Genomic DNA, 27,845 nt, shown 5'->3' with positions numbered 1-27,845 from the left:
TAAACAGGGAAATAATCTAGCAGGCAGGAAAAAACCCCTTCAGTTAGCTATTTTATAAATCGATCAAACTGCTGAAGTGATAAATTCATAATGCAGCATTACTTTAAGACACTAATCTATGATTTTAATACATTTCAAGAAAAGAAGAGCCATTTCATCTCCATCATTCTGATCTTTTTTTTCTAAAGAGAAATAGAAATTCAGTGCATAATGTACAAAGAATATTTTGACTGCAGTTTGTGAAAGGTACCATAGCATGCTAAAGGTGTAATACCCAACAGCATGACAAATATTTACTTACCAATTATTATGGGTTGTGGTTCACTTTTTACTCCAACACCAGCACTGGTACTTGCTGCAACCTCTACTCTGTACTGAATACCTGGATATAGGCCTCCAATTACTACAGATCTAATTGCTGCATCTACAGTCTTGTTAATATGAAATTTTGTTTCATTGCCCAAGCACCAGATCTGAAATATGGAAATAATTGTTTAAAACTATTTCTTATACATTTATAAGAAAACAACAATGGTGAAACAGCAATATTCAACACAAAACAGAATACTTTGTCTCTTCAGCCTTTTTAAGATTACCTGGCAATATTAAGAGATTGACAAGAATATAAGCTTATACACGTAAAAGATTGCATGGATATTTTCATTAAAATTTCAAATCAGAACAACTATTCACATATTTAAAAAGACTGAGAACATATAAAAGCAAAGAAAAATCCAGCCTGACTTCTACAAGAATGAGAGAGGTTTTCAATAAACCTTTCAAATTAGAAATAGAAACAATTTGACCATCTCAATATTTGTATTTCCATGAATGTCAATAAACATAGACTGCTGGTCCTTTAAGGTAGTAAGAGAGTATCACTGCCAAGAAATTAAAAGTCAAACTATACTTACTTTATAGATTATAGCTAGAACAATAACGGTTTTATATCCATATGACACATGGTGACACAATGGAGTTAAGCCGCCTCCTCAAGTTTTCAACAAGTATTGCTTAGCAAGGGAAAAGCATCTACAACTACACTTGCTGCAGTACTTCCCCACTTTCACAACACTCCCTATGGCTTATATATATGGTTAGGGAACACTACTGAATGGATAGAGATAGCATTAAAAATATTAGGTCAGCAGAGTTCTTCTGTACATGGAAATCAGATCCTATATCAATTTCAAATCTATGGCAAATACACACACATTTTTGATGGGTTGCAGGGAAAGAAAGTTAGAAAAATTCAGGGTTTTGTAAATGTGTGGGGTACTATCAAGGCTAAAATCTATTTGTAGTGAGTGACATCAAGAAAATTATCTATTGTGAAATCATACAAATTACTGTTTAAAAAAACATCTTGGAGTGGAATTTTGACACAGACTTTTATGTATGTATAACCTCCCTTTGGAAGCAAAGAAGAATCAAAAGCAGTAGGCAAATTTGGACTAGGCAAAAGGAATGAAGCAGGTGAGCGTCTGATAGATTTTTGTGAAGCCAACAACCTATTCATTGCAAACATATTTTTCATACAACCGAAGGAAATGTTATACACATGGACATCACCAGATGGTCAACACAAAAACCAAATATATTATATAATTGGAAGTAAAAGATGATGAAGTTCCAGACCGGTGGCCAAGACTAGACCCGGTGCTGATTGTGGCACAGATCATGAACTACTCATTTCAAAAATAAAGATAAAACTCAAGAAGAGAACAAAACCAGTCATCATACCAAAATACAATTTAAACAACATTTCCACAAAATTCACTGACAATATAAGGAACAGATTTGCAGTACTAAGAATAATTGATTGTCAACTGGAAGGGCTTTGGTCTGAAGCCAGAGACATAATGAAAGAAAAATGCATAAAGACACTTTCAGCAGACAAAAGGAAAGTGAAGAAACCATGGATGACAGATAAAACGCTACAAGCAATAAAGGAGAGAAGGGAAACATAACAAAAAGGAGATAAGAATAAATTAAAAACAATGAATGCAACAGTACAACAGCCAATGCACAAAGATAAAGAAAATTACAACATGGCAAATGAAGAAAAATACAAGACAACAACAAAAAGGGAAGAATGAGAGACCTATTCCACAAGATTAGAGAAATCAAGGGAAAGTTCAATCCAAGGACCAGGATGCTCTACTACAATAAAAATAACATAATTCAAGACCAAGAAGGAATAAAAAGATGGATGAAACACAGAGAAGAGTTATATAAAAGAAATGACAACATGAAAAACACATGAAATGAAGAGCCATATGAATATGAACCCTAAATTCTAAAAACTGAGGTGGAAGCTTCAGTAAAGGAAATGGCAAAAAACAAGACTTCAGGAACAGATAATATTCCAATAGAACTGTTGCAATCTACATCTGTTGCAACAGATATGGAAAACAAAATTATGGCCAACAGATTGGAAGTGATCAAAATACATCCGCATCCAAAAAAGAAAAGGAAAAAAAGGGAAACGCAAGAGACTCCAGCTACTATAGAACCATAGCACTAATATACCATGCAAGCACTAATATACCATGCAATCATGCTCAAAATTCTGCCACATAGTCTCCATCCATACATGGAGAGTGAAATCCCAGAGGTTCAAGCAGGGTCCAGGAAAGGAAGAGGCACCAGGGATCACATTGCAAATATATGATGGCTAATGGAACATAGCAGGTAGTTCCAAAAGAAAATCAGCCATTGCTTTATAGATTACAACAAAACCTTTGACTGCATAGATCATGAAAGGCTATGGAACACCCTTAAAGACATGGGAGAACCAATACATCTGATAGTCCTAATGAGGAATCTGTACTCAGGACAAGAGACTACAGTCAGGACAGAACAAGGAGAAACAGAATGGTTCCCAATTGGTAAAGAGCTCAGACAAGGCTGCATCCTATCACCCTATCTGTTCAACTTGTATGCAGAACATATTGTAAGGAAAGCAGGCTTGGACATGGAAGAGGGAGAACTGAGAACAGGAGTAAGAAATATCAACCATCTGAGATATGCTGGTGACACCATAATACTAGCAGAGAATCTCACAGACCTGGAACACTACTAAGGAAGATCAAAGAAGAAGGTTCAAAGCCACATTTACTGTTGAACATAAAGAAAAAAAAATGACCACAGAGAACATTCACACATTCAAATTAGTCAATGAGGAAATAGAAAAAGTAAAAGAGTTCTTATATGTGGGATCAAACATTGATCAGAATGGGGACTGCAGCCAGAAAATCAGAAGAGCAGCTATGAAAGAACAAGAAAAGATCCTAAAATGCAAAGACATACAACTCAGCACAAAAGTCAAAATCATACAAGTCATTGTATTCCCTATTATCATGTATGGATGTGAGGGCTGGACGGTCAAGAAAGAAGATAGAAGGAAAATCAACTCATTTGAGATGTGGTGCTAGAGAAGAGTGCTGATGATTCTTTGGACAGCCAAAAGGACAAACAAATGGGTCCTAGAGCAGATCAAGCCAGAAATATCTCTAGAATGAATCTCTGAATCGTCTTCAAGTGAAGCAGATTTCCTATGAATGCAAAGTTTGTGTTCATAGGAAATGTGCTCCCTTGGAACAATTCGGGGGTGCTTAGAGGGAGTGACTATTGCATGACGTTTGAGGAAGCGCACCAGGCTTCCAGACACGCACACTTCCTCCACCTTTGAGGGACGTTTCAGTGACCTTTTCCCAATAATTCAGGCAGGTATGGAAATCTTCAAAGTGGTGTCAATCTGCCACTGTAAGTAGCATCATATATTATATATGTATAAATGAGCCTATATCCTAAAATAATCAAGCATATTAGTCATAGTGGAATCTTCTTGTACACTGCAACCATTGGAGGTGACTTTTTTCATTCAAAGTATGGAAAGAGAAATAACATATCTCTGATGACCTAAAGAATACAGACATTTTAATCACTAAGGTTTGTATGTGCATGACACAGGCAGATATGTGGGAAAGAGAGAGTTTCCATGCGTGCATATATTTTTAAATTCAGTCAATATCCACAAATTTAAATAAAATATTATCAGATGGCCACAGTGAGAATCAACTCATATCAAAAAGCATCACCAATCTGATGAAAAATCCCCTTACTAAAGAAGGGGGCGGGAATACCACAATACCATAATTTTACTGTTGAAACCCGCCCAGATTCTTTGTGATTGGGTGGGCTAGAAATAAATCATCATCATCATCATCATCATCATAGAATCATAGAATCGTCATCATCATCATGCATATTTATCCATGTAACAGATTAAATTAGTATGAAGTATACAAATCAACTTTTATAATGCACAACATGCCCCCTTGAAGAACAAACATAACTTTATCATAAAAAAATCATACAGTTACCATTAGTTAATCAGATAACTTGAGAGAATTAGAATAAACAGATCTATATGTGTGCCAATTAACTTAACAATGGGCTGAATCCAATTTGAGTGAAATAATAATAAGTGCATCAGATAATCAGCTAAGTTTAAAAGGGGGGATTTTTGCCTCCTCTATGTAATTCACTGTGCTCTAACAACTTGCTTTGGCAGGTGTGAAGCCCTCTAGAATAGTATGCAAGACAGTACCAGGGATCTGTAGGGTGGAATGAGGAGTCAATGAAAATTCCCACCCCTTATTTTTCCATCATTGGGAAGGGTTATGAAAAAAAAAACCTCCTGTTTTTTTTAAGAGGATCTGGACTTTCAATTTGGAATTTCCTTATTCCCTTCAAGTTCAAAGTGTTGAGGTACATTAGCCAATATAGTTCCTCATGGAATGGGATTAGCACAAGGATTGTGAGTGCTTCAGTGACAACTGTGGCCAGACATTTATTAATTCACATTGGTTTCATAATGAAGCTTTGTTCTAGAATGGTGACTTGGCTTGGCTTCCTTCAGCAACAAGCTGATCATGCTTTTCACCAGAGGAGGCTGGTGACATATCAGTAAAGAAGTGACCTGCTGAGGGCCAAACTCTAAAGGAGCTATCCAAGGTGCTGAGCTCTCTCCAGAAAATAAGTTCAACATCTTGGATAACTCCTTTAGCATTTGTTCTAAAAGCTCAGGGAGATTCAACATCGTAATGACATTGGGACCACTAACCTCTACTGTGTTTCATGAAGCAGTTGCTTTGGGTAAGAGATCCCAAACAAGCTGCCATTTCCCTTCCTTTGACCAGCATCATCTCTGTGTGTTTCAAAATAAATTAAAAATGAGTTCTGGTACTACACTGGGTGGAAGGGGGTAGTGTTCTCATTTTGATATTTCGCTTCAGGTGCAAAAATGTCAAAGGTTGGGTCTCATGGCAGTTCCTTTGAAGAGCTTCAAAAGCTGTTTTCAGAGCAGCAAGGGAGACTGTTAGGGAAGAAAGTTTAAAGCCTCAGTTGGTGAATGCTAACTCTTGCATGTGCCTAGAGGAATTTTTCCCCCAGTACTGCAATATATGAAAGACCTTTGAAGCTTGGGCTCCATCAATATCAGATTTGTTACATCAGAGATGAACGTAATATTTAGCTGGTTTCACTTTATTTTCCATGGTAGCAAACATGCACCCCTTTTTCTTCTTTCCCCCCTCTCTCTGAATTTCTCAGTGAAAGTATATTTCACACTACTAAGAATATACGTAGTAATGTATAGATGTTTTTGAAACCTGTAAGAAGGATTGCTTTTGAATTATCTGTCATTTTAAGAGGGATATATAGTCGACCCTTCTTATACATGGATTTTTTATACACGGATTCAAGCATCCACGGTTTGAAATGTTCCATACAAGTATAAAATTTCAAATATCAAACCTTGATTTTCCATTTTTTATAAGGGACACCATTTTGTTATGTCATTATATTTAATGGGACTTGAGCATACATGAATTTTGTTATACACGGGGAATCTTGGAACCAAACCCCAGTGTATAACAAGGGTCGACTATACTTGGGACACCAAAGAGTGTTTCAGCATCTGAATCTCTCTGTTAAGCAACACAAGTTCATTGGTTATTGCTGGAATAGCAAGCACCATTCATACTATCTGGCAGCCAAAGGGCCGGTCTTAATATTATGCTTAACATCTAGCATGTAATTGCCCCCCTTTTTTCACCCCCCTCCTTTTTTTGCTTCTAGAAGTGTGCAAGAATGGCAACCTTTATTGTGTGCAACATTTTACATTGTTCTTTTCGGTTGTATGTCACCTCCTACCTTATATTCTTGAATTATTCCATTTTGGTGATCTGGGGGCGGAGGATCCCATGAAATACTGATGCTGGTACTGTTGTGGTTTCCAACTGTGAGAACAGTAACAGATTGTGGAGGAGCACTTGGAGCTGCACAGATAGAGGTAACAAAAGTGAATTAAAAAAAAACTTTGCCAGGGATTCTGGCAAACTGTTTTTAAGGGGGTGTTCCACATTGGCATGCAGGTCATTATTAACTTGCCTCCTTGCAGGTATGGTTTTACAAATTAATTTAAAAACACATTACATTCTATTTAATAAAAATTAAGTTTACATTTAATAAAAATACAGTTTTAAAAAAGAAAGAGAAAACACAAAATTGCAGTAACAAATATAACCCAAAAGAAGCAGGCAAGAGTCTGGCTACCCCAAAACAATGGCAATGGTTGCTGTTGTTTGTTTTCAAGCCATTTCCAACTTATAGGAACCCTATTATGGAGGTGTTTTGGCAAGATCTGTTGGACGGGATTGCTTTTACCATCCTCTGAGACTGAGAGAGTGAGACTTGCCTAAAGTCATTCAATGGTTTTCCAATTGTAAATGAAAAGTTATAAAAATGAGTGTCTAACCAACTGAAACTCTTGTACCAACCAGACAGACAGACAGCTAACTCTTCCAGTACACTACTTCAAGAGGAAAAGTTGGGAAGAGCTGTTCAAAGATGAAAGACTGAATAATAAACATTCTCAAAAGAAAACCCCAAAAATGTGAATCTACCAAACTTGAGGTGCTCAGAACGTTTGATGCACAATCTAGAGTTAAGCGTGTCCATTGAAATGGCCACATAGCTGATGACAATGAATTAGGGTGATAAGAACAAAGATAGATTGTGAAGAGTTCTAAAAGGATCTCCCCAAACTGGGAGAATGGGCATTAAAATGCTAAATGAAAGTTCATTGAAATCAAGTGTAAAGAGATGCATACTGGGGCAAAAAAAATGCCAATTTTATATAGACACTGATGAGATCTGAACTGGCTGTGACCAAGGGATCTGAAGGTCATGGCTGAGATCTGTGTCAAAAGTTATCTGCTGTAAAAAGAGGGCAAATTATAAGTTGGTAACAATTAGAAAAGGAATCAGAAATAAAATTGTCAATATCACATTGATTTTATACAGTGTAATGACATCTGGAATACTGTTTATAGTTCTGTTGTCATAAATAAAAAAGAATATTGTAGAGATAGAAAAGAAGGACAACCAAAATGATCAAGGAACTGGAGTAAATCACCTTTGAGAACTGCTGTTCAGGGGGCTTCTTAAATTGGGAAAAAGGTAAGTAAGAGGAAAAATGATAGAGATTATAAAATTATACAATTTATACACAGGGTTATTTACTGATACTGAATGGTGGAAAAATCAGGACAGATTTTTAAAAAGTATGCAGCTCGATCTCTCCTTTCTATCTGATTCTAAGGAAGCTGTCTCTGTACTGAGCCTTTGCAGGGGTATGATGGTGGCAATTAAGATGGTCCAACCCAGGAGACTCATGGATCTAGATGGATTCCTGATGGCTCTTGGGGAATTCCCTCTTGTCTTGGCAGGTAATCCTGTTGAAGTCTTGGCTGAACTCTGGAATAGAGAAATGGCTAGATTATTACCACTAAGCGTTCCCTCCCACAAAATGGAGCCATGCAAGCCACTTGGTTACCTAGGGAGCTGGCGGTGATGAAACAAGAGGGATGGGGCTCAGTGATGACAGCTGATTCAGAGCAAGTCCGGTCAAACACAGACTAGAGTTCATTGGAAGGTCTATGGCATGGCAATGGTGGCAACAAATGAATTATTCACAGTGTTGTCCAATGGACTTTTCAGGAGTAGTCAGAACCTTTTACACTCTGGCTCACAAAAAGGAAAAAAAAATAAGGACCACTCCACAGCTTGTTGTGAAGAATTTGAAAGTCACTTTGTGGACAAAATTATGTGGATCAGCTCTGACTTGAATGCTAAAGTTGAGACAGGTCCAGTGGATGTAATCTTGGCACTCGCTTGTTATGTATTATTGTATTATTATATACCGCTATTCCAAAGATCATAGCAGTGAACAGCAAGTAAGCTAATTAGCAAGTAAGCTAATTTGCCCCCAACAGTCTGGGTACTCATTTTAGCGACCTCGGAAGGATGCAAGCCTGAGTCGAGCTTGGGCCCTTTTGCTGGTCTTGAACTCGCAACCTTGTGGTTTTGAGTGAATGGCTGCAGTACAGGCATTTAACCACTGCGCCACCAGTGGTTGTGTTGGTGTATGACCTATGCAAGCAATTGAATATGAGAGTTTGTCCCTGTTGCTCCTGCTTGACCTATCAGCAGCTTTTGATACTATCAACTCTGGTATCCTTGTGGGTTGCTTCTCTGAGATGGGACTTGGGAACACAGTTATGCAGTGGTTCCAGTCTTTCTTGACTGGAGTACCAGTCCAGTGTTGGGGTACTCCTGTTCATCTCCCTGCTCATTAGCCTGTGAAGTCCCACAAGATTCTGTTTTGTCTCCTATGTAATTAACATTTACATTAAAGAATTGGGAAAGGTACCAAACTCTATCTCTCCTGTCCATCTGATTCCAAGGGAGCTGTCTCTGTACTGAATCAATGTCTGCTGTCATAATGGACTGGATGAGGGCAAACAAATTGAACCTTAATCCAGACAAGACAGAGGTGCTCCTGGTCAGTCATAAGCCAAAATATTGCGGGGGGGGGGGGGGGGTTATGAATGGAGAAAGTGTAGACTGAGCATACTCCAAAGTGTCTGGATGTACATCATAGCATTGACTTAGTGGAATTTTTCCTGTTGGAGTTGGGAATGAAAACTCATTGGAGGGGAAGGTCTAGAATAGGGCATTCTAAAGGAGGGAACACTTGCCTGATGAACACTGAACACACTATAACACTGATTATACTGCAAGAGCTCATTCTTTCCTCCAAACAGATATGGGACAGAATCCTGTTGGGGCACTGCATCTTCACAAGAGGACTTACATCTAGGGGAATTAGAATTGTGCAGTTGTGCAACAATCATATCCAACAGAGGGCTGCTGTTATGTTTCTACTTAGGACAGCTGCCAACGTACCCGATGTGCATTGGAGCCCAATGAGCAATGGGACCAATGCACATCAGAAACAAATTTGCATTGGGCACTCTTGCCAGTGTCCTGTTATGCATCTTTGCAACTCAATAACTGGGTTTCTTAGTGCCTCTGCTACTTAGCTAAGTAACACAGTTATATTATGTAAAAAGTTATATAGGATTCCAACAATGGTGTGCTAGAGAAGGGTTCTATGGTTACCATGGACTGCTAAAAAGACAAATCAATGGCTCCTAGAGCAAATCAAGCCTGAACTCTCCCTAGAAGCCAAGATAACTAAACTGAGATTGCAGAACTTTGGCCACATTATGAGAAGACAGGACTGACTAGAAAAGGCAGTAATGCTTGGTAACGTAGAAGGCAGTAGGAAAGAGGAAGATCACATTTCAGACTCAACCAAGGAAGCCACAGCTTTGAGTTTGTAAGACCTGAAAAGGGCTGTTGATGATACAGTGACTTGAAGGTCTCTCATTCATGGGCTCAGCAAAAGGCAAAGTCGACTTGACATCAGTTAACAACAACTAGCCAAGCTAAAAACCTCAGAACACCTGATCAGATAGATAGATAGATAGATAGATAGATAGATAGATAGATAGATAGATAGAGGAACCCATGTGCCTGCTTCATTTTTCCACTTAATCTATTAAATAAATGGCTGCTGGCTTTCCTGCACCATGGTGCAGCTAACTTATATAAGCATATTCAGTATGACATAAGAGCATTCAGTGCTAGGAAATACAATAGAATCTGGCTCTGACCACTAATGAAAAAACACTGCCTAAAATCTGATGATATTGCTAGAACTAGAAATATTTTTAGTTCATTTGATTGTCATGCTTGCCTATATACATACACACATACCTCTGTAATACACAGTATTAAACTGTTCTGTCTTCATTTGTACAAGATTACCACAATAAAAGCTGACACCATAACATAAATTAAAGCACTTCCCTGAGAGTGCTGCAGTTATTAAATGGACCACACTGAAAAATAACATTTTTAAACCATTTTCTCATTTCCCTTGCTGCTGACTTGTGGAGAACACCATGCCTGATTCTTGACAGGTCTATTATTCCAGTGCTCAGCTCCTTCCCACAGTTATTAAAGCACCCAAATCGCTGCTCATCTTTTTCAGACAAAACCAAACATAATTCCATTTGTTACTTTCACAAGGCCAAAGAAGCAAGAGATGAATGGATACTGAATTGTGACAAATGTCTGGTATTCAGGAAATGAAGAGAAAAAATGTGGTAAAAACCATTTCTTTCCAGTTGGGTTCCAGAAGAAACATTTCCTTGAAAATTGTATTCAGTGAAAAACTTGACATATTTAAACATTTGTCTTGCTAAGAAACCACATACAGTAGGAGAGAAAAAAAATACAATATTCTCATCATACTTCCAAAAAAATTTCAAAGACAGATTCTCCTCTGTTAAATTGGCATTTCCCAAAATAGAAGAATGCATCAATGCATGAAATATTATACTTTAAAAAAGATTGCCCTTTTCCCTCTGAGAAGTGAACCATATTCATTAAAACAAAAATCTATTTGGGATTATGTCTGAAAAAGCATAAACCTAAGATAATTATAAAGATAATTAAAGAACCAAAGAAAATGGCCATGGAATGACACTTTGTGAATACCAAATTTTTATCCACATAGGCCTGTAAATAGTCTGCTACACAGACAGATACTTTGGAGACCTTTTAAAAAAAACCATGTGACATTTAACTTTTGACAGTACAATTTGTTACAGTTGTTTGCTGTACTGAAAAAAAAAACCACATCAAGAGACTGGATAGCTGAAGGTTACATTTATCTATACATGCAAATCTAAAACATAATGGGAAAGCTCCACACACATTAACTTTTTGGAAAAATACATGTGTTGCAAAGGATTTGTTCCTGTTGACATCATGGAATAACAAATAGGGTATAACTATCAGGGTGGGGAAGTTGACCACAGATGTGATCAGATCTTAGATGTGAACTAATTGTAAATTAATACAAATTCTGTGCAACTAACAGTTCAAAGAATGCACTCTCAGACTGATTTACAAGTAGTATCTTACATCTGTTTGATTGACTCATATCACCCAAACTACATCCCTCAACTGTTGGAGAAACTTGCAAGTTCCCTGTGGTGGCCCAATTCTGGACTGAGGTTCTGAAAAGTATTAGTATTATTACAAAACAAGGAGCTGATATCCTAATGTTCTAATTTTCACTCATTCTCAATATACAATTTACAACATAAGATCTCATAATATTTTTTCTTATAGATAAAATAATAGAAATAGCTTCTAACTGGAAATTGGGAAGTTTCTCGATCCAAGAATGTTGGAAAAGGATCTGGGCTACATGACTAATGGAGAAGCAGGCATATAATGAGAAGATAATTAAAGGATGCATCACACATTATTCTTTTGAAGATATTTGTTTGTTATTTGATGTTTATTTTAATCTGTTGCTTTGTTTAATGATATTGTGTATTAATTTTGTATTATATTATAAAACAAGCTGAGTGTGTACTCAAAGCCATCAAGCTTATGGCAGATAATTTTGTAACATTATGCATCACATAAGGAAAAAATTATTTTGGTCTTATTTTATGACCTCATATTCTAAGGTAATGTGAGAAGAAGAAATTTTCTAACCACTTTTCCCATACCACCCCTGGTTTTATAAATGTTTATTATTTTCCTTCCTTGGTCAGCATTTTTTCTGAAATAAATGATTTCAGATTTTGGTTTTTCCTTCAATAATTTTCTTTGCTGTTTTCCGTACTTTTTGCAGATCTATGACATCTTTTTGATACTGAAGAACTTAAGTTATGCTGTACTCCAGATATGCCACAAAACAGATTAATGTGAAGACATAATGCTGCTGAATGTTCTGTTTCTAATTCCTTTCCTAGCAATCCCTAACATCCAAAATGGCTTTTTGTTGTAACACTTGATTTATTGTATCACTTGATTTAGAGATTCTCAGGAGTTCTTCACAGTCTAGTTGGCTTTTCACAATCCTGTATCAATTGTGGCTATCCAGTTTCACTTCTCATAACTGATGCTAAATTGAATGCCAATGTCAATATTCAGTTGTCATCCTTTTAACAATTTTGGCTAAATTCAGTGTTAAGTCATATTAAGAGCCACTGAAATCAATGGATTTTGTAAATCACAGCTAATGAGATTTGATATCAAGAGGTCTACTGTAAGTAAGACTCTTAGAATTGGCCCTATATTTTGTTTTATTATTTTTTTTAAAGTTAACCAGTTACTGATCTATTAGACGAAGTGCATATTTTTATCACAGCTGCTAATGTTATGCATAGAAATATAATGAACTAAAACAAAATAAGCAGAGTATGTATACTGATAATAGTGACTGCAGCTGACTGCTGTGAAGAATTTGTCAATACCAATATGAATAGAAGACTTGCAATGGAGACAATGAACTTTGCATAATTTCACTCAACTTCACAAAGCATGTGCATCTATTATTTCTTTTATTTACCTTCTTCAGTGGTACGGGCAGATTTTGATTCACTGTCCATCCCTTGAAATTCATTGAAATAAGGTCGAACTTTAATCTCATAAGTTACTCCTTTTTTCAAGTTGACTAGGACAGCACTGCGCTCTGTAGGAACTTTGACATCCAGCGTCTGCCATGCAGAAGGGGAAGGTAGGCCTGATGTTTGACGATATATGACTCGATAACCTTGAATAAACTGGGATTGGCGGTCAACCTGAAATAATATCATGACAAGCATTTCTACCATCAGATGAAGAATAAATTTTACATCAGTTCTCTGAGTTGACATCCAATTGTGTAATACAACTCTTCTAACTTATAAAACAAAACTGAGATGGATTGATTTTGGTTGGCCCACAAACACTTTTCTCCCTCTATTATTACCAAGCACAAAAATTTATAGTGTTCAAAAATAAGTAGATATAAGAGCAATAAAAGTGGTGTTCATGTCATGGTCAACGTGCCAAACAGTATTACGCAAATAGCCACCTGCGTTGGGTGGTTAATTCTACCCTGCAAGTACAGACTAAAGAAGTAGGATTTTTGGCTCTTTCTTGACAGCTTGCTAAACTCATCAAATATTTTCCAGATTTAGAATTATATTGGTTTAGGCAATATCTAGAGTGGTTAAAGGTTACAAATCTAAAACCATCTTCCCAATATCAACACCTTTACTGAACTCTATACTATTCATTAACTTCTTCAATGGGAGTTTAAGTCTTATTAAATGAAACACACATATACTGGGCAAACCAAAACTGAATTTATGAGACCAAGGCATAAAACAACTTGATCAGAATTGTCATTGTTAAAAAAAATCCTGCAACATATGTTACAATAGCGTTAAACTCACATTTTATAAACTTCTCTAGATACACTTTAAAGGAACTTATGCACCGAAAGAACGACATAACTCACAATAATGGCTTGTTAATACTGACAGAATCAAGCTGTGTTTTTAAGAAGAACATTAAGCAGCTGCTTCCAAATGAAGGGAGTGTGTAAATCAGGACAAATTGTTTTTATACACATTGGAGTTTCATTAATTAAATGCTTTATGGACATTGAGACTTTATGAACCTAGTGTTTACAACAAAAAACATTTCTAACTCATCTGAATAGTTTGTCATACTTAGGCACCCTTAGACCTACTGCATCCATGGCTTATGATGGAATAATACAAACTAAGGAATATTTGGCTTTCACTTTACACACTTAGGTTTCTCTGACAACTTGTTTGACCAGAAATTATTTTACTTTTGAAGCTTTTTTTTTACTTATAACACTTAAGACAAGACAATGAGAAATATTAACTTTAGTTCATACACTTGTACTTACAGAGGACTGCAAAACAAAAATCAGAGAAGTGTTCAAGTCTCATACACAGTAAAAAAGAGTTAAAAGAAAAGCTTGCCTCCTGCACTCTTGCAGTAGACCAGTTACACAAAAGAATTGTCCTATCCAGATACAGAGTAAAATGGCAGGAATGACAGAATGCGCTTGTTTAGTGGACTCCATTTAAGCTTAAACCTTGGAATATATAAATGATGGTCCTGGGTTTAAATTCCTCATTCATATTCAGTGAATTTCTAATGCTCACTGAAAAGGACAGGGAGAGAGTAATTGCTCTTTCTTTATAAGATCCACTTGCTTTCTGATTTTTCCCCCCACACGTTTATCTCTAGTCCCAAAACTGATAATGCCAAAACACCAGTTCAGGAAATCATCTCCTATGCGAATTCAAGTTCCTGTTTCTGTTCCGGCTCTTCAAGTATTTGGGTGTTCTATTCCTGACATATATAGTAAGCCATCCATACCATGACTATCTTATTATCATATAACAGCTTTCCATGTCTCAGCCAGTCTCAGTCATAATATATATGACTGAATGGGGTCACACTTCTCCTAAAGGATGAAGTTCGCAGTTTGGGTGTACTCCTAGATCTGTCTCTGCAGTTGTCATCTCAAGTAGATGCGACAGCTAGGAGTGCTTGGTACCAACTTCGGTTGTGTCCCTACCTGGACCAAAGGGACCTTGAAGCAGTGGTACTCGCACTGGTAATCTCTCATTTAGATTTCTGTAATGCACTCTACATGGCGCTACCTTTGTACCAAGTTCAGAACCTTCAATTGGTTCAAAATGCTGTAGCCAGATTGGTCACCAGAACATCTAGGTTTGACCACGTAACAGCAATATTAAAATCTCTTCACTGGCTGCCGATTAGCTTCCAGGCCCAATACAAAGTATTTGTTATTACCTTTAAAGCCCTATATGACTTGGGCCTGAGTTACTTGAGGGAACGCCTCTCCCTACACAATCCACCCCGCACTCTCAGTATGTCTGGGAAGAAATTATTAGAGTGTGGAAAAACTAGGTTAACTACTACTTCCCACCGAGCATTTTCTGCCATAGTCCCCAAGGTATGAAACGACTTGCTGGAAGAGATCTGCCTTATTACCACCTTAGATGCCTTTAAGAAGGAACTCAAGACGGATCTCTTCCAGTGAGCCTATCCACCAAATTTTCTGTAAAATATCCCACCTCCATTGTATGTTTTACGAAAGTTAACTGTATTTTATTAATCTTATTGTATTGATAATATGCTATTGTTTTTATTGAATGTATTTTATATGTTTTTATTGTTGGAATAATTTGTTGGTTGTAATCCCACCTCGATCCACAGGGAGAGGTGGAAAATAGAAATAAAAAATTGTTATTATTATTATTATTAAAATTTTAGTACTGCATGTTTAAAACCTTTTTTCTTGTATCAACTACCATCAAAATGTAACAGTTTTCAGATTAATACATTAGTTCAAATTATTGAACACTTTTGGTGGTCTTTGTAATCAAATGAACTAATCACATGTAGCTCTCAGTAAACTATTATGTATTATCTATGTATTATATATTATCTAAGACAAGTTATAATTTCTGTGTTACTGAGGCAATGGCAGGCCACATTTTATTGATGCTGTTTCCTAATTAAGTGAACACTAAAGCATGATAGATATACATGTGTCTGATTTTAATTTTGGCTTATGTAAATACACAAGCCTGACTTTGCTAGTAATTCAGTTTGTATTTATTGTTAAGCCAAATATATGATCCCATTTTGACTAGAAGTTTATAGAATTTCATTTACTTCTCCCAGTCTCTGGGCTGACATGGGAATATGGGGCTAAACAGACCAGCGTTACACGCCAGCATCGGGGTGGTGTGGGGGTGTGGTGTATGCACATCGGTTGCTCTCATGCCTCCCCCAGGCCAGTGTTACATCATGCATCCAATTGCACGGTGGGGGGCTTCATGGTGCTCCGTTGGCACATTGTTTAAAACATGTTGTGCCAAAGAAACACTGAAAATCTGCCGCCGTTACTTTTTGTGGCTTCTTTTTGCACCACGGAAAGGCCAGATCAGGGCTGCAGTGTGCAGTTGCCATGGCCCTGATCTGGAGAGGAAAGGGGTGACTGCAGGCTGCTCCAAAGGGGTGGTCTGTTGAGCCCCTATGTGAAAATAAAGAGAATGGTTTATCTAGATATGATTGTCTACACTGTCCTACCAAGTGTTGACAAGAATCTTAGACTAAAAGGTAGAAATGGAAAACATTTTGGGAGCAATGACTGGAATAAAAAGTAGGGGAACAGCGGCACAGTCCCAATAGGAACAGCAATAATAGAACAAAGGAGAGAAAGCTGTTGCACATGTTGAAGTGGACTGGCATTAAGCTGGCAGAATTCACTTTTTATCTCTCTGGATCTATGCTAGTATAAATATCCAACTACTTTTTAAAATGCTAATTGCAACCAGAACAAATTATTTTTCATGTAAGATAGAAAAAATGAAGGGAGAAAACGTAGCTTAGCAGAAATTGCTACTGCCTGGCACAAGGGCAGGGGTTTTGGAGTCAGAGATCAGGAAACAGTGTTCACCTTCCTATTTCACTACACCTTACACTATATATATATATATATATATATATATATATATAGAGAGAGAGAGAGAGAGAGAGAGAGAAGTTGGATTTGAGGAACCTCTGAAGGTTCTCTTTTTTGCTGCTGAATTTTATACATACACATTCAATATATGTGCAACTAGCATATATGTGGAATGGGGGTGGGAGGAGGGAGGAGAAACTGTAACATTAGAACAGGCACGTAAGTAAGTACAGTATATCAGTAACTAATTCTGACCAAGATTGAATCTATTCTGTAGAAATAATGCAGTGTAACACCACTTTAAATATTATAGTTTCCTCCTATTGAATCTTGGGATTTATAGTTTTATACGGTCTTCAGTCTTCTCTGCTGAAGACTGCCAACACACATAAAACTACAACTTCCAGGATTCTGTAGGGTGGAGCAAAGGCAGTTAGTCATATCAAACTGCATTATACAGTCTGGACTTGACAAAAATCATTATGTGATTCCTGATATATCATGTACAAGGAACGAAAGACCTTGTGTAGGGGGAAGGGGGTGTTCCCATCTCTACTGTAGGTTATACCTTTTGCTTTCAAATAATATAAAATCTAAACAGCAGAAGGTTCAAGTTGTGTGAAATCTAATAGTGAAAAACTTATTCTCTAGTGAAAAATTACTACATAACTTCACTTTTTTCCTTTGGGTATATTATTTTTCTAGAATAGAAAGCCCTTCTTGCTTGACAGTAGCAACTTTAAACCCCTTTTTACTCCTACCTTATTGATTTTATGTAATACTGTAAAATAACATTCTATTATTAGAATTATACTATTCTAATAATACTGCATTTTTAGACTGTAAAATCTGAATTTATCACAAGGGGAGAGTTTCCAAGTAACTGTTAATAGGACTAAATGAGCAGATCAGAAAATGGGAGTGGCAGGTGGTAATGTGCCAGCCATCAGCATGCCAGAAGTCTTGCCTGTCATCTGCCAAACCAAATTCCAAACTGCAAAAGGTAAAAACAAAGTGTCATTACTCATCTGGCATTTGTCAGCTACTTGCATTGGGTTTTTATGCTAAATTAATAATCCTGGCCTTACTCTCAGGGTAATATGGATGTTATTCAGGATACTCTGGTTAATTAATTGGTTTTGTCCTGGGTGCTGGAAACTTTTTAATTAGCTGCTCTGGCTTCTCTTCTTTTTCTGCTTCCTCCCTAAAGCAATTTTCATATGTCTCTGGTGGGTATTGTGTGTTGCTTGGCTGGTACTGGGTCACTGCTTTTCTCCTTTAGCATGTAAATTGGAATTAGCAATCATAATATGTTACTTTGCTTTGCAGAAAACATCTTTCTTCTTTTTCTTTGAAGAAAAATAGTGACAAAATCTGAAACAATGTTCAGTTCAGTTTAGGTTAGTACTCCTTATGAGATATTGTGTTTTATGGAGCAAATTTTTTCCCCATCAGACCTCTCAATATTGCTGTTACAAGAGATTGTGAGCAAATGACCTCTAGAAATTGTCCTTCAGATCTGCTTGAACCAATAATGGGGCTGGACCCAGTTATCATAATGAAATTTGCTTTCATACCAGAGCCAGATCATCCATTTGTGGGGATAATTGTCCTGAGTAAATGTCATAGCGGTGACTGAGAGCATGCTACTCTGTGCCTTCCGCTATTATTTTTACTGCATTTCTGCTAATTTTGGTAGAGAATAATATCAAAATAGCACAAAAATCTAAGGAAGAGGTTTTAGTGAAGGTAAAAATGGGTGTGTGGCTGTGAATCCAGATGCAGTACAGGTTGCCATACGATACACTATTATACAGTTTCTTACATCTGGGCAATACATATTCTAATATATTGAGGCCCATGTGCTTTAAATAAATGTACAGAAACCCAGTATTCATAGCTTTAATCCCTACAGCAGAATTCATCTTACAAAAATATCCTCCTTGTAGCACTTTGTGCTGCCTTGGTGAATAGTTCTCAGATTTCCCATCTGTGATTACCCCCACCTCCCTTTTCCTATAGGGAAACTGCCTAAGGAGAGAGGTACTCTTTTATAGGCTGAGAAATTTTCTGCTTCTATGGTTACAAATACTTTCCCTGAAGTAAAAAGAAAAAATGGTAGCATTTGAAGCTCTGTCTTTAACAATACTAAATCTGCCAACTTCACTGTGTTAACAAAAATGTTGCAGGTGATGCCAAGATGATAGTGGCTTACTCATCACTGAAGTTTGAACTAGAGTATCAAATATGATTCTTCACCTTAGGCATGGATCATCGGAGAATGCTGGCTAGGAGGATAGATACTATAAAGGTCATTAAGAAACTAATCCCTGTGGCAAGAAAGCCCATTTGGATGAAAGAGAAGCATTAAAATATCACTATATAAGATCACTCAGAAGCTACCCATGCTGAAGAATCTTGCAAATATCACTCAAGCATGCTTCAAGACATATTCTTAGACATGTTCTGCTGATATATCTTTATTGTAAAACTAAACATATGGTTAAGAGATTCTGTGAAGTGCAACAAAGCTGCAGAACCTGTTTTACTTTTTAAAGAATACATTTTAAAGACACATCTGTCTCAGGCTGCATCTGCACTGCAGAAATAATTCAGCTTGACACAACATAAATTGCCATGGCTCAGAGCTATGGAATTCTGGGAACTATTGTTTGTTGTGGCACCAGAGCTCTCTGACAGAGAAGACTAAATGTCTTACAAAATTACAGTTCCCAGAATTCCATAGAATTGAGTCATGATAGTTAAAGTGGTGTCAAACTGCATTATTTCTGCGGTGCAGATGCAACCTCTGTGTCTTGTTTTGAATTAGATCTTTTCTACATGTATGAAAGATATCACATATGAACAGAAACAGAAAGGGAAGCGTTTGCTTGGTTGTCTCTGTCTACCAGTAACAGTGCAAAAAATAAAAAAGGAAAGTAAAAGAAGTTTATTGCTTCACTATGGAGATTATCAGATAGGAGGGAGAAGGATGGCAGTGAAGCAGATCACTCCTATCCTTATCCTGTCCTTACCATGCGATCGTGCAAAAGACTATCACACATGTCATGCTTATCCTGTCATTATCCTGTAAATGAAGTGGAATTGTCCTGCCACTTTTGAATAATGAAAACTTTCATTAATGAAAAATGACAGGACAATTCTGCCTCACTGACATGATAATGACAGAATAAGTGTGACATTGTCTGATAGTCTTTCAGGCAATCACATATAATTTCACTTGACAGATGGGATAACGACCAGAGAAGTGTTACGTTATCTGATAATCTTTATGCGATTGTGCGATAAGGATGGGAAAAAGATGGGAAAAGGAAATCCTTTTCGCTTTGTGATAATCTCCTATGAATTTTCACAAAACTCTTACCGTCCAGGTTACTTGAACTGTGGTAGGGGTGAGAACAACAGGATTATGCAGCCTCACAATGACATCCCCAAGCTCTTTTTGGACCTGCCTGTGATCCACACCTTGTGCTGGTGGGCTGATATCTGCCAAGCAAACACACATGTCAACCATAAATTATCTTAATAATCACAGTCACTGAAAATAACCAATTCATTATAATAAATGAAAAGCTTAATAATCACGATTTAAATATTTTTTGTGAAATTACAGTAGTTTTTCCCCAAATCATGGAGTAGATGAATTGCAGAAAAAAGCACATGGAAGAAATATTTTATTTTTAAACCAATCAGAATGTGTTCCAACATATATGAAAACTAATGTAATAAGTATGATTCTAACATTTTTCTAGTCACAGCAAGTGTATGATTCAAAAGCGCTGAAACTCTCAAATAGTAATAACTTTGATATATAATTTGCAGGTCAGTTTTTATATATCAAAAGATTTTTCTACAATTGGAACTGTTTGCATTACTTAAAATATTATATCAGAATTTTATTAAAATGTCTCTCTTTTAATTATAGTTTGCAATCATAAAAGCTAATACATTGTGGAAACTGGGGAAAACATACATTTACAGCAAATTACTCTATAACATGCTACTTCCATTTGTCCTTGTGCATATGCACAAAGTGCAAAGAAAAGAAAAAAACAAGAACAAAACAAACCAAGCTAACTAAATGGCTCTCTTGTACATACATTGTTTGGTTGTTGTTGTTGTTGGGGACCTTCACATAATTTCTGACTTATGGCAACCTTAAGGCTGGGGATGCTCTAGCTGGGGATCCTACACTGAGCAGGGTGTTGAACTTGATGGTCCATAGGATCCCGTCCAACTCTCTAATTCTAAGATAAATCTGACCCTGGGTTTTCTTGGCAAGATTTGTTCAGAGGGGGTTTGCCTTCCTCTGAGGTTCATAGAGAGTGACTTGCCCAAGATCATCCATGGCAAAACAAGGATTTGAACCCTGTTTTCCAGAGTCCCAGTCCAATGCTCAAACCACTACACCATGCTGGCTCTCTGCTTTTACACATATTCACACAAACATATTCCTCAAGTCAATGATACTTAACTTGGAAAGCTGATAAAGACATGATCCCCTAATTATGATTGCCTAAACATGCACACTAGCTAGCAGCACAATCTAGGAAGCACAGCAACACAATATACTCTGTAGAATTCCTGCACAGCTACAGGAGATAATGAATAGTCCTTATGATTAACTTGCTTCTTTTTTTCCCCTTCACACACATATGCCCTCAAAAGAAAAAATGGAATCCCCAAAAGGCAAAATGGGTAGCGTGGCAGCATGGCAGAAAACATGTCTCTGTTTTCTTGCTGAGCACTGTTATGGATGTCACCCTATTAGGAGCCAGAAAGACAGCAATCACCATACAGGGTTTATATTTTTAAAAATGTGCAAAATAAATAAATAAATAAATAAATAAATAAATAAATAAATAAATCTTATCTTCTGGGCAGAAAATGTTTTCTGTGTAAATACAATATGTGAGAATTTTTCATGTAATAAGCCCTGAATTATAAAGATACTCATGACTCCAGGTTTCTCCTCATCAGGGTTTGCCCCACTTGAGAAATTGTTCTTTGACTTTTTTTTTTTAGTATTTTCAGATATTCTTTCCATACATGAGACCACTGAAATTGTAATTATGAATGCCTTAAAATAAAATATTATTATCAAACTACATGAAGATAACAGGACCTTACAACTGTCTTGTTCTATGTTATACTCTGAAGTCTCCCTCAGAACTAATCCATATGTGTGTGTGTGTGTGTGTGTGTTCAATTTCATAGCATAACAATTATATAATTGTTTTCATTCTCATAGAAAAATAATATAAAAACGATTGGATAAGTGAGGCTAGTTTTTTTCTGTTCTGAAGAGTTGTCAAAGGTACATGATTCTTTATTTTTTCCAAATAAAACTGGGTAAACATTTCTGTTGCCCCCCACATTAATGCTCCTATTATCCTCATTATTTCCAATTCAGGCCTTCCTGTTCTCACACAAATATACCTGAAACTGCACCCAAGGCATGGAATGTTGACAGACAACCAGATGAAGAGGGAATTATTTATTTATTTTATTTATGGTATTTATACCCCGCCATTCAGCCCTAAAGGAATGGAATAAAATGGCAAGAGACAAGGGAGACAAGAGACATATATAAATAGAATGTAAGGGAAATGATTTTATTACTTGAACGGGTCACTTCCTGATACATACTAAGGAGCTATTTTAAAATATCCCTAGGGTCACAAAAAAGGAAAAGCTAAGCAGTGGCAGAGGGGATGTGAATACAATGAAGTATCTTGGAAGAGGGCATAGCTGACTGGCAAGATAAATAGAAACACTCTGTTGGTGTTGTGTATCTTCAAGTCATTTCAAACTTATGGACACCCAGAGGTGAACTTTTGGGTTCTTTTGGGTAAGATTTGTACAGAAGGGGTTTGCATTTGCCTTCTCTGAGGCTGAGACCTCAGACCTGTGGGTTTCCAAGGCTGAAGGGGGATTTGAATCCTGATCTACAGAGTTGTAATCTGACAATCAAAACTCTACACCACATCTGTTCTCACAGAAACACTCTACACCATAACTTTTGGTTCAGAGGCACACGTGTAGCCATTACTATTGGGACTTTGTCCAAGTAAAAAAGAAACATTAGAATTATATTTTGTTTCACTTTTATTTTTATTAATAACTCTACTCAACCCTGAAATTTTATTACCACCATTTTATCCTTTTCAAAACCATTTAATGCATGGGTAAGGATGTACAATATTTACATGGAATGAAGAAGTGAATGGGATATGAACAAAACTTCTGTACCAACACAACCTGGGGGATTGTGCTGCAGTGGAACTAGGGAAGAACTCAGTCTGTTTTTCCTTTAAAGTTGGGTAACATAAATCAGGCAGTCTGATTTATCTTACAATAGGAAACTTTCTTTTACAAAAGTAAAAATATTAATTTTTACTAGAATATATAATATAGTGATTATAGTTATTTCAGCGTACTAAAGTGTATGGTCACAAATACCTATTCCAAATGCTATCATGCATCAGTGCTTTTAGCTTTCCTTTGTAATGGCTAGTGTGAATAGGCTTTTTTCCTGGATGTCAGCTTTCTTTGTAAAGCTGGCTTGGTTGAGAGCACCACTTGAAATTACATCAAAACATTATGCTAAGTGTCATTGGAATTCATTATTTAATTTCAGTAAACTGTAGGATCCCACAAAAGCTGTCAATGTTACACACACTGGAGTCCATGTGTCTGCCAGACAGCTTGTGAAAATAGGAGCTATAACTGAAATGTGAAGTAAATAAAAGAACTGTTTCAATAAAAGAAAGTCTTTTGTCAGTCTGTCAGGTAGAATCTGACATATTGGTGTAAAATGTGTTCTCTTATTGAAGAGCTGGAATTTTATTAACAAGAGTATGGCCAACCTGTGCAGCATTCAAAGAGGGTCCAGGAGGCAAATGAGCCTAGTTTCTGGATTTATCTAAAGGGATGGTTATAATTTGAGTCACTCTCTCAGCTTTTATACAACACATGGAGACTGGGACATTTTTTACAGGGAAATTATTTGCATTGTGTCCAAAGTACTTTTGAGAAGAGTTATTCATGGAATGATTTTGATCTATCAATTGCTGGTTAGATTCTTAAACCATCATGTTAGGACATGTGAAAGAAATCAGTTAAGTGTAGAAACAGGTTGGATAACAGACTACTGGAAGAGATGCAGAAATCCACACAAAATACAGGCACAACATGCTAGAACTCTCTATCTAGCAGCTTTTATAAAGCCTTACTCATAACACGTGCGTGTTTGCTATACCCTTGAGGGTAGATAGGAAATAGTGGGGAAAGTGCACTTAACTGACTTCCTTTCTCCTTCACATGTCCTAACATTATGGTTTAAGAATCTAATCAGCAATTGATAGATGGCATCAAAATATGTTTCTCTCAATCTATCTATGGCATCGTTGTAGGAGTAGTAAATTATTCAGGAATAACATGGTGCACCTTTGAGGTTACCACCAAATTGCTTACACAACATTGTAGAAGGCTCTGAATGGAGTTCTGCACAGGCTCAGGATAACCCAGCTGTATGAGGCACAGTGACCACAGAGAAGAATATGCAGTGAACAGACTGGTAAAAAAAACAAAAATACCCCAAAACATTTAATTCTATTCTAGAGAGAAATGTGACATTCTTCAGGTAAAAGTATGTCCAGTTCATAAGGAGATAAAATGCTTTGTTATCTTAAAGCATCAATATCATTTTAATGTGGCTTCCTGATAACAACAACAACAATCTAGGCTTAAGCTTCATGTTGTAGTGTGTTCCATTCCTCCATTCATTACTGAGGCCAGTATTACAGTCAGAGCAAAGACTAAGGAGATTATCACACACAGAATCTGTGCCGGGATGGACTCAGTTTGTAATTATCTGAAACAGATCTTATTGCACTGCCTGGTGCCCAAGCAGTAGGCAAGACAGAGGAGCTTTTAATGAACAAGATTTTCCCTTTCTTGAAAAGCTGCCAGAAAAGCCCAAGTTGGATATGCACTGTCTATTGCCTGGGCACCGGGCAGTGCAATAAGATCCATTCCAGACAATTACAAGGTGTGCCTATCCTGTCATGGATTTTGTGTGTGAAAAATTCCTAAGCTCCTTCAGTTCCAATGCTGACCCTTATTCAACCAGATCAGCCATGGCCTCTCACCTTGAGAAGCAGATGGCTACTTAGGTCCATAGTCTACTCCAGTGTTCCTTTTCCAAATGGATCAGCTTCATGCCTCCAGAAGATTATGTATAGTCTCTTTGTCCACAGGCAGTACAGATCAAAATTAAACTGCCTCTAAACATGGTGATTCCATTGCCAGAGTTTAGACAGTTATTTTAAAAATATAATAATGTGTCAAAGACACCCATAACTGAAAATGGTTTCAGCATGTCATTATATTAATTCTTCTAAAAAGTAACTTTTCAGGCTTTAAATTCAACTATAATGGCTCATAAGGTTTTCAGACCTCTCCTACATAATGTTGTGTAATCCTTATTTTAAGCCAGAGAGGTGGTGAAAGTACAATCTGTGGGCTGCCTGCCACCCACACAAGGTACAGAATCTTTTTACACCTACACCTTGAAAGCCCCTTATTTGGAATTTTTCAGGCAATTTTTATCCCCAAATGCCATTCCTGGAGAAACAACCTATGCTTATTCACCTCTTGCATGGAATACACAGAAAAGCTGCCTGACCGCAAATGCGAAACCACAATTTAAAGTGACTTCCAGTCATGATTCCCTGCTGGAATTTGGTGAAATTGCAGTTTACCCTTAACAACACAGAAAAATAGCCACGCTGAAAACTAGAAGTTACAAACTAAAGTGATGTCTGATTGTAATTCCCATTCAGTATGGGCCACCAGCATGGTATAGTGGTTTAAGCACTGGATTACAACTCTTGAGAACAGGGTCAAATCCCTGTTCAGCCATGGAAACCCACTGGGTGACCTTGGGCAAGTCACATTCTCTCAGCCTCAGAGAAAGGCAAAGGCACACCTCCTTTGAACAAATCTTGCCAACCTCATGATGGATTTGCCTTAGTGTCACAATAAGTCAGAAATGACTTGAAGGTGAACAGCTCAAACAGTAACAATGACAACAGGCTGCTAAGGTGTTCAGGGGCCACAACTGGGACTCTGCCATAGTTGCACACTCATTTCAAGCCATTAAATCTAACATGTTTCACCACATCTTGTAGTGTATTTTATCCATTGTGCCAATCAATTTATTTAATATAACAAGAACCTCATGTTATAAAAGAGATCACATTATTTGCCATTTTGTAAACCTCTATTTCTCCTCCAGCATCTGGCTTTTTTGTTTTAAATTGCAAACACTAGACTTTCCCCCAATAACCTTTTTCAGATGTGGCTATCAGAATTTTAGACAGTTTTCCACTTGTGGCATGCCTCTCTCACTCTGTCTCATTCTCATTCTCTCTCTCCATCTATCCTGAAAATTTTATTTTTATTTTATTCCATCTCATACTAAGAAAGTGGCATTTGTTATCTTTCTTTAAAAAAAAAGGGAGGGGGGGGGATGCTGCACACATCATGAAGCTATTTCATGTGAAGATCAGCTTTTTCCTGGATGGTCATAGCTTAGATCCTATCAGAAATAGTGGGGCCATTGTTATCTGCTGGCGTTTGGTTCCAGGACCCGCTGTGGATACCAAAATCCATGGATACTGAAATCCTATTAAATACAATGGCAAAGTAAAATGGTGTCCCCTATATAAAATGGCAAAATCAAGGTTTTATACTTTTACATTGGAATTTATATTTTTTGGAATATTTACTATAACTGTGGATGCTTTAACCTGTGAATAAAGAATCCATGGCTATAGAGGGCTAACTGTATCTGCAAAAGGTTTTATTGTCCTTTGTTGTTTCATTACAATAATCTACTTAATGTACTTCAAATTTCACTGCATTTATGATTACGAAACTAAAGAGAAGCCTTTTCTCAGTTTCTAAAAGTTCTTTTGGAGCACTTCATGGCCTGTTTTGAATTTCCAGTGTACTGTCAGATGGGACTGTTCCTCATGGGTATTCTTGCATCATTTCACCTCTCCTTTCTTTGTCCTTTTCCTTTCCTTTTATTTACTCTCTTCACCCAGCAATCTCAGCCCTTGTCTTCTTCACCTTACTGAGTGCTCTTTCTCTTTTTTCTTCCCCATATGCCTTCTGTGCATTTTTAGCACGTGTTCTCTTTGCCATGTTTACTCTCATCTGTATGAGAGGAGGGTATGAGTTGGGGGACAGGAAGCAGATTGGTCAGTGGAAGTACTGGTGAGAAAAGTAAATGGAGCACTGGGAACCTTAAGGGCTGCGAAGTCCTGGATCTTTTCCAATGGTCTGGTCCTAGAAGCCTCACTGAGAATTCCCGGGTAATTTCACTATACTGGAACTACCTTGGTGCTCATTCACAATCATATCTGAATGTTAAATAGTTCTGCTCCTTAGGGTGCCTCACTACTGTCCACATCCCTTCAATAGGAAAAACATCTACTTACTTCCACTTCTGTTCTTTGTAACTCTATAACCTCCTGTCATGCCCTGGCTCTACTTAACTCAAAGAACAGACTTCATGGCTGAATCTATGGAGATTTTGTTGAAGAGTAGGTTCAGCACAGTAACTGGTTCATTGTCATATCTGAGGCTACCATTTAAGCTTAACTTTTAAGAACTGTCTGTATCTCACTCCCCCACTGTCCTCAGACATGGAAATTTTCCAACACGGTACCAAGCATTCCCAAGCAACTGTCTAACCTTGAATACCACCACACATCCTCTGCACCTGCTTACACCTCCCAACACATCAGACCCACTCCAACATAGCTTTAGAGCAGCTAAGACACTTTAACATGGTAGAGAGCCCTTCAGCAGCACATCCATTTTCTAGGTTTTATTTCTTAGTCCTGTTACCATATGAAGACATTTTCTGAAAGTATGATAAAGGTAAGGAATGGGTGTTCTATATTTTAGTGTAACTATGACCATGTTGCCTGAAAAACAG

At 37.2% G+C, this 27,845-nt stretch overlaps 1 protein-coding gene across 13 annotated transcripts in view; it reads right to left on the bottom strand.

The window, feature by feature from the left end:
• The window catches only part of ROBO2 (roundabout guidance receptor 2), a 1,130,584-nt gene that overhangs the window by 87,339 nt on the left and 1,015,400 nt on the right, over positions 1–27,845 (bottom strand). For all 13 annotated transcript variants that reach the window (XM_089512185.1, XM_089512193.1, XM_089512187.1 and 10 more), the window contains 4 exons: positions 20,196–20,317; positions 12,854–13,085; positions 6,223–6,347; positions 302–473 (listed from right to left, as the gene is read on the bottom strand). In XM_089512185.1, coding sequence (XP_089368311.1) covers positions 302–473; positions 6,223–6,347; positions 12,854–13,085; positions 20,196–20,317 — 651 coding nt within the window. The remainder of the gene's footprint in view (positions 1–301; positions 474–6,222; positions 6,348–12,853; positions 13,086–20,195; positions 20,318–27,845) is intronic.

The sequence above is a fragment of the Sceloporus occidentalis genome, unplaced genomic scaffold (genome assembly GCF_023333645.1).
Source record: "Sceloporus occidentalis isolate IW3139 unplaced genomic scaffold, rSceOcc1.0.p SCAF_2, whole genome shotgun sequence".
Lineage (NCBI taxonomy): Eukaryota > Metazoa > Chordata > Lepidosauria > Squamata > Phrynosomatidae > Sceloporus > Sceloporus occidentalis.
This window is presented reverse-complemented; position numbering and strand designations above follow the sequence as displayed.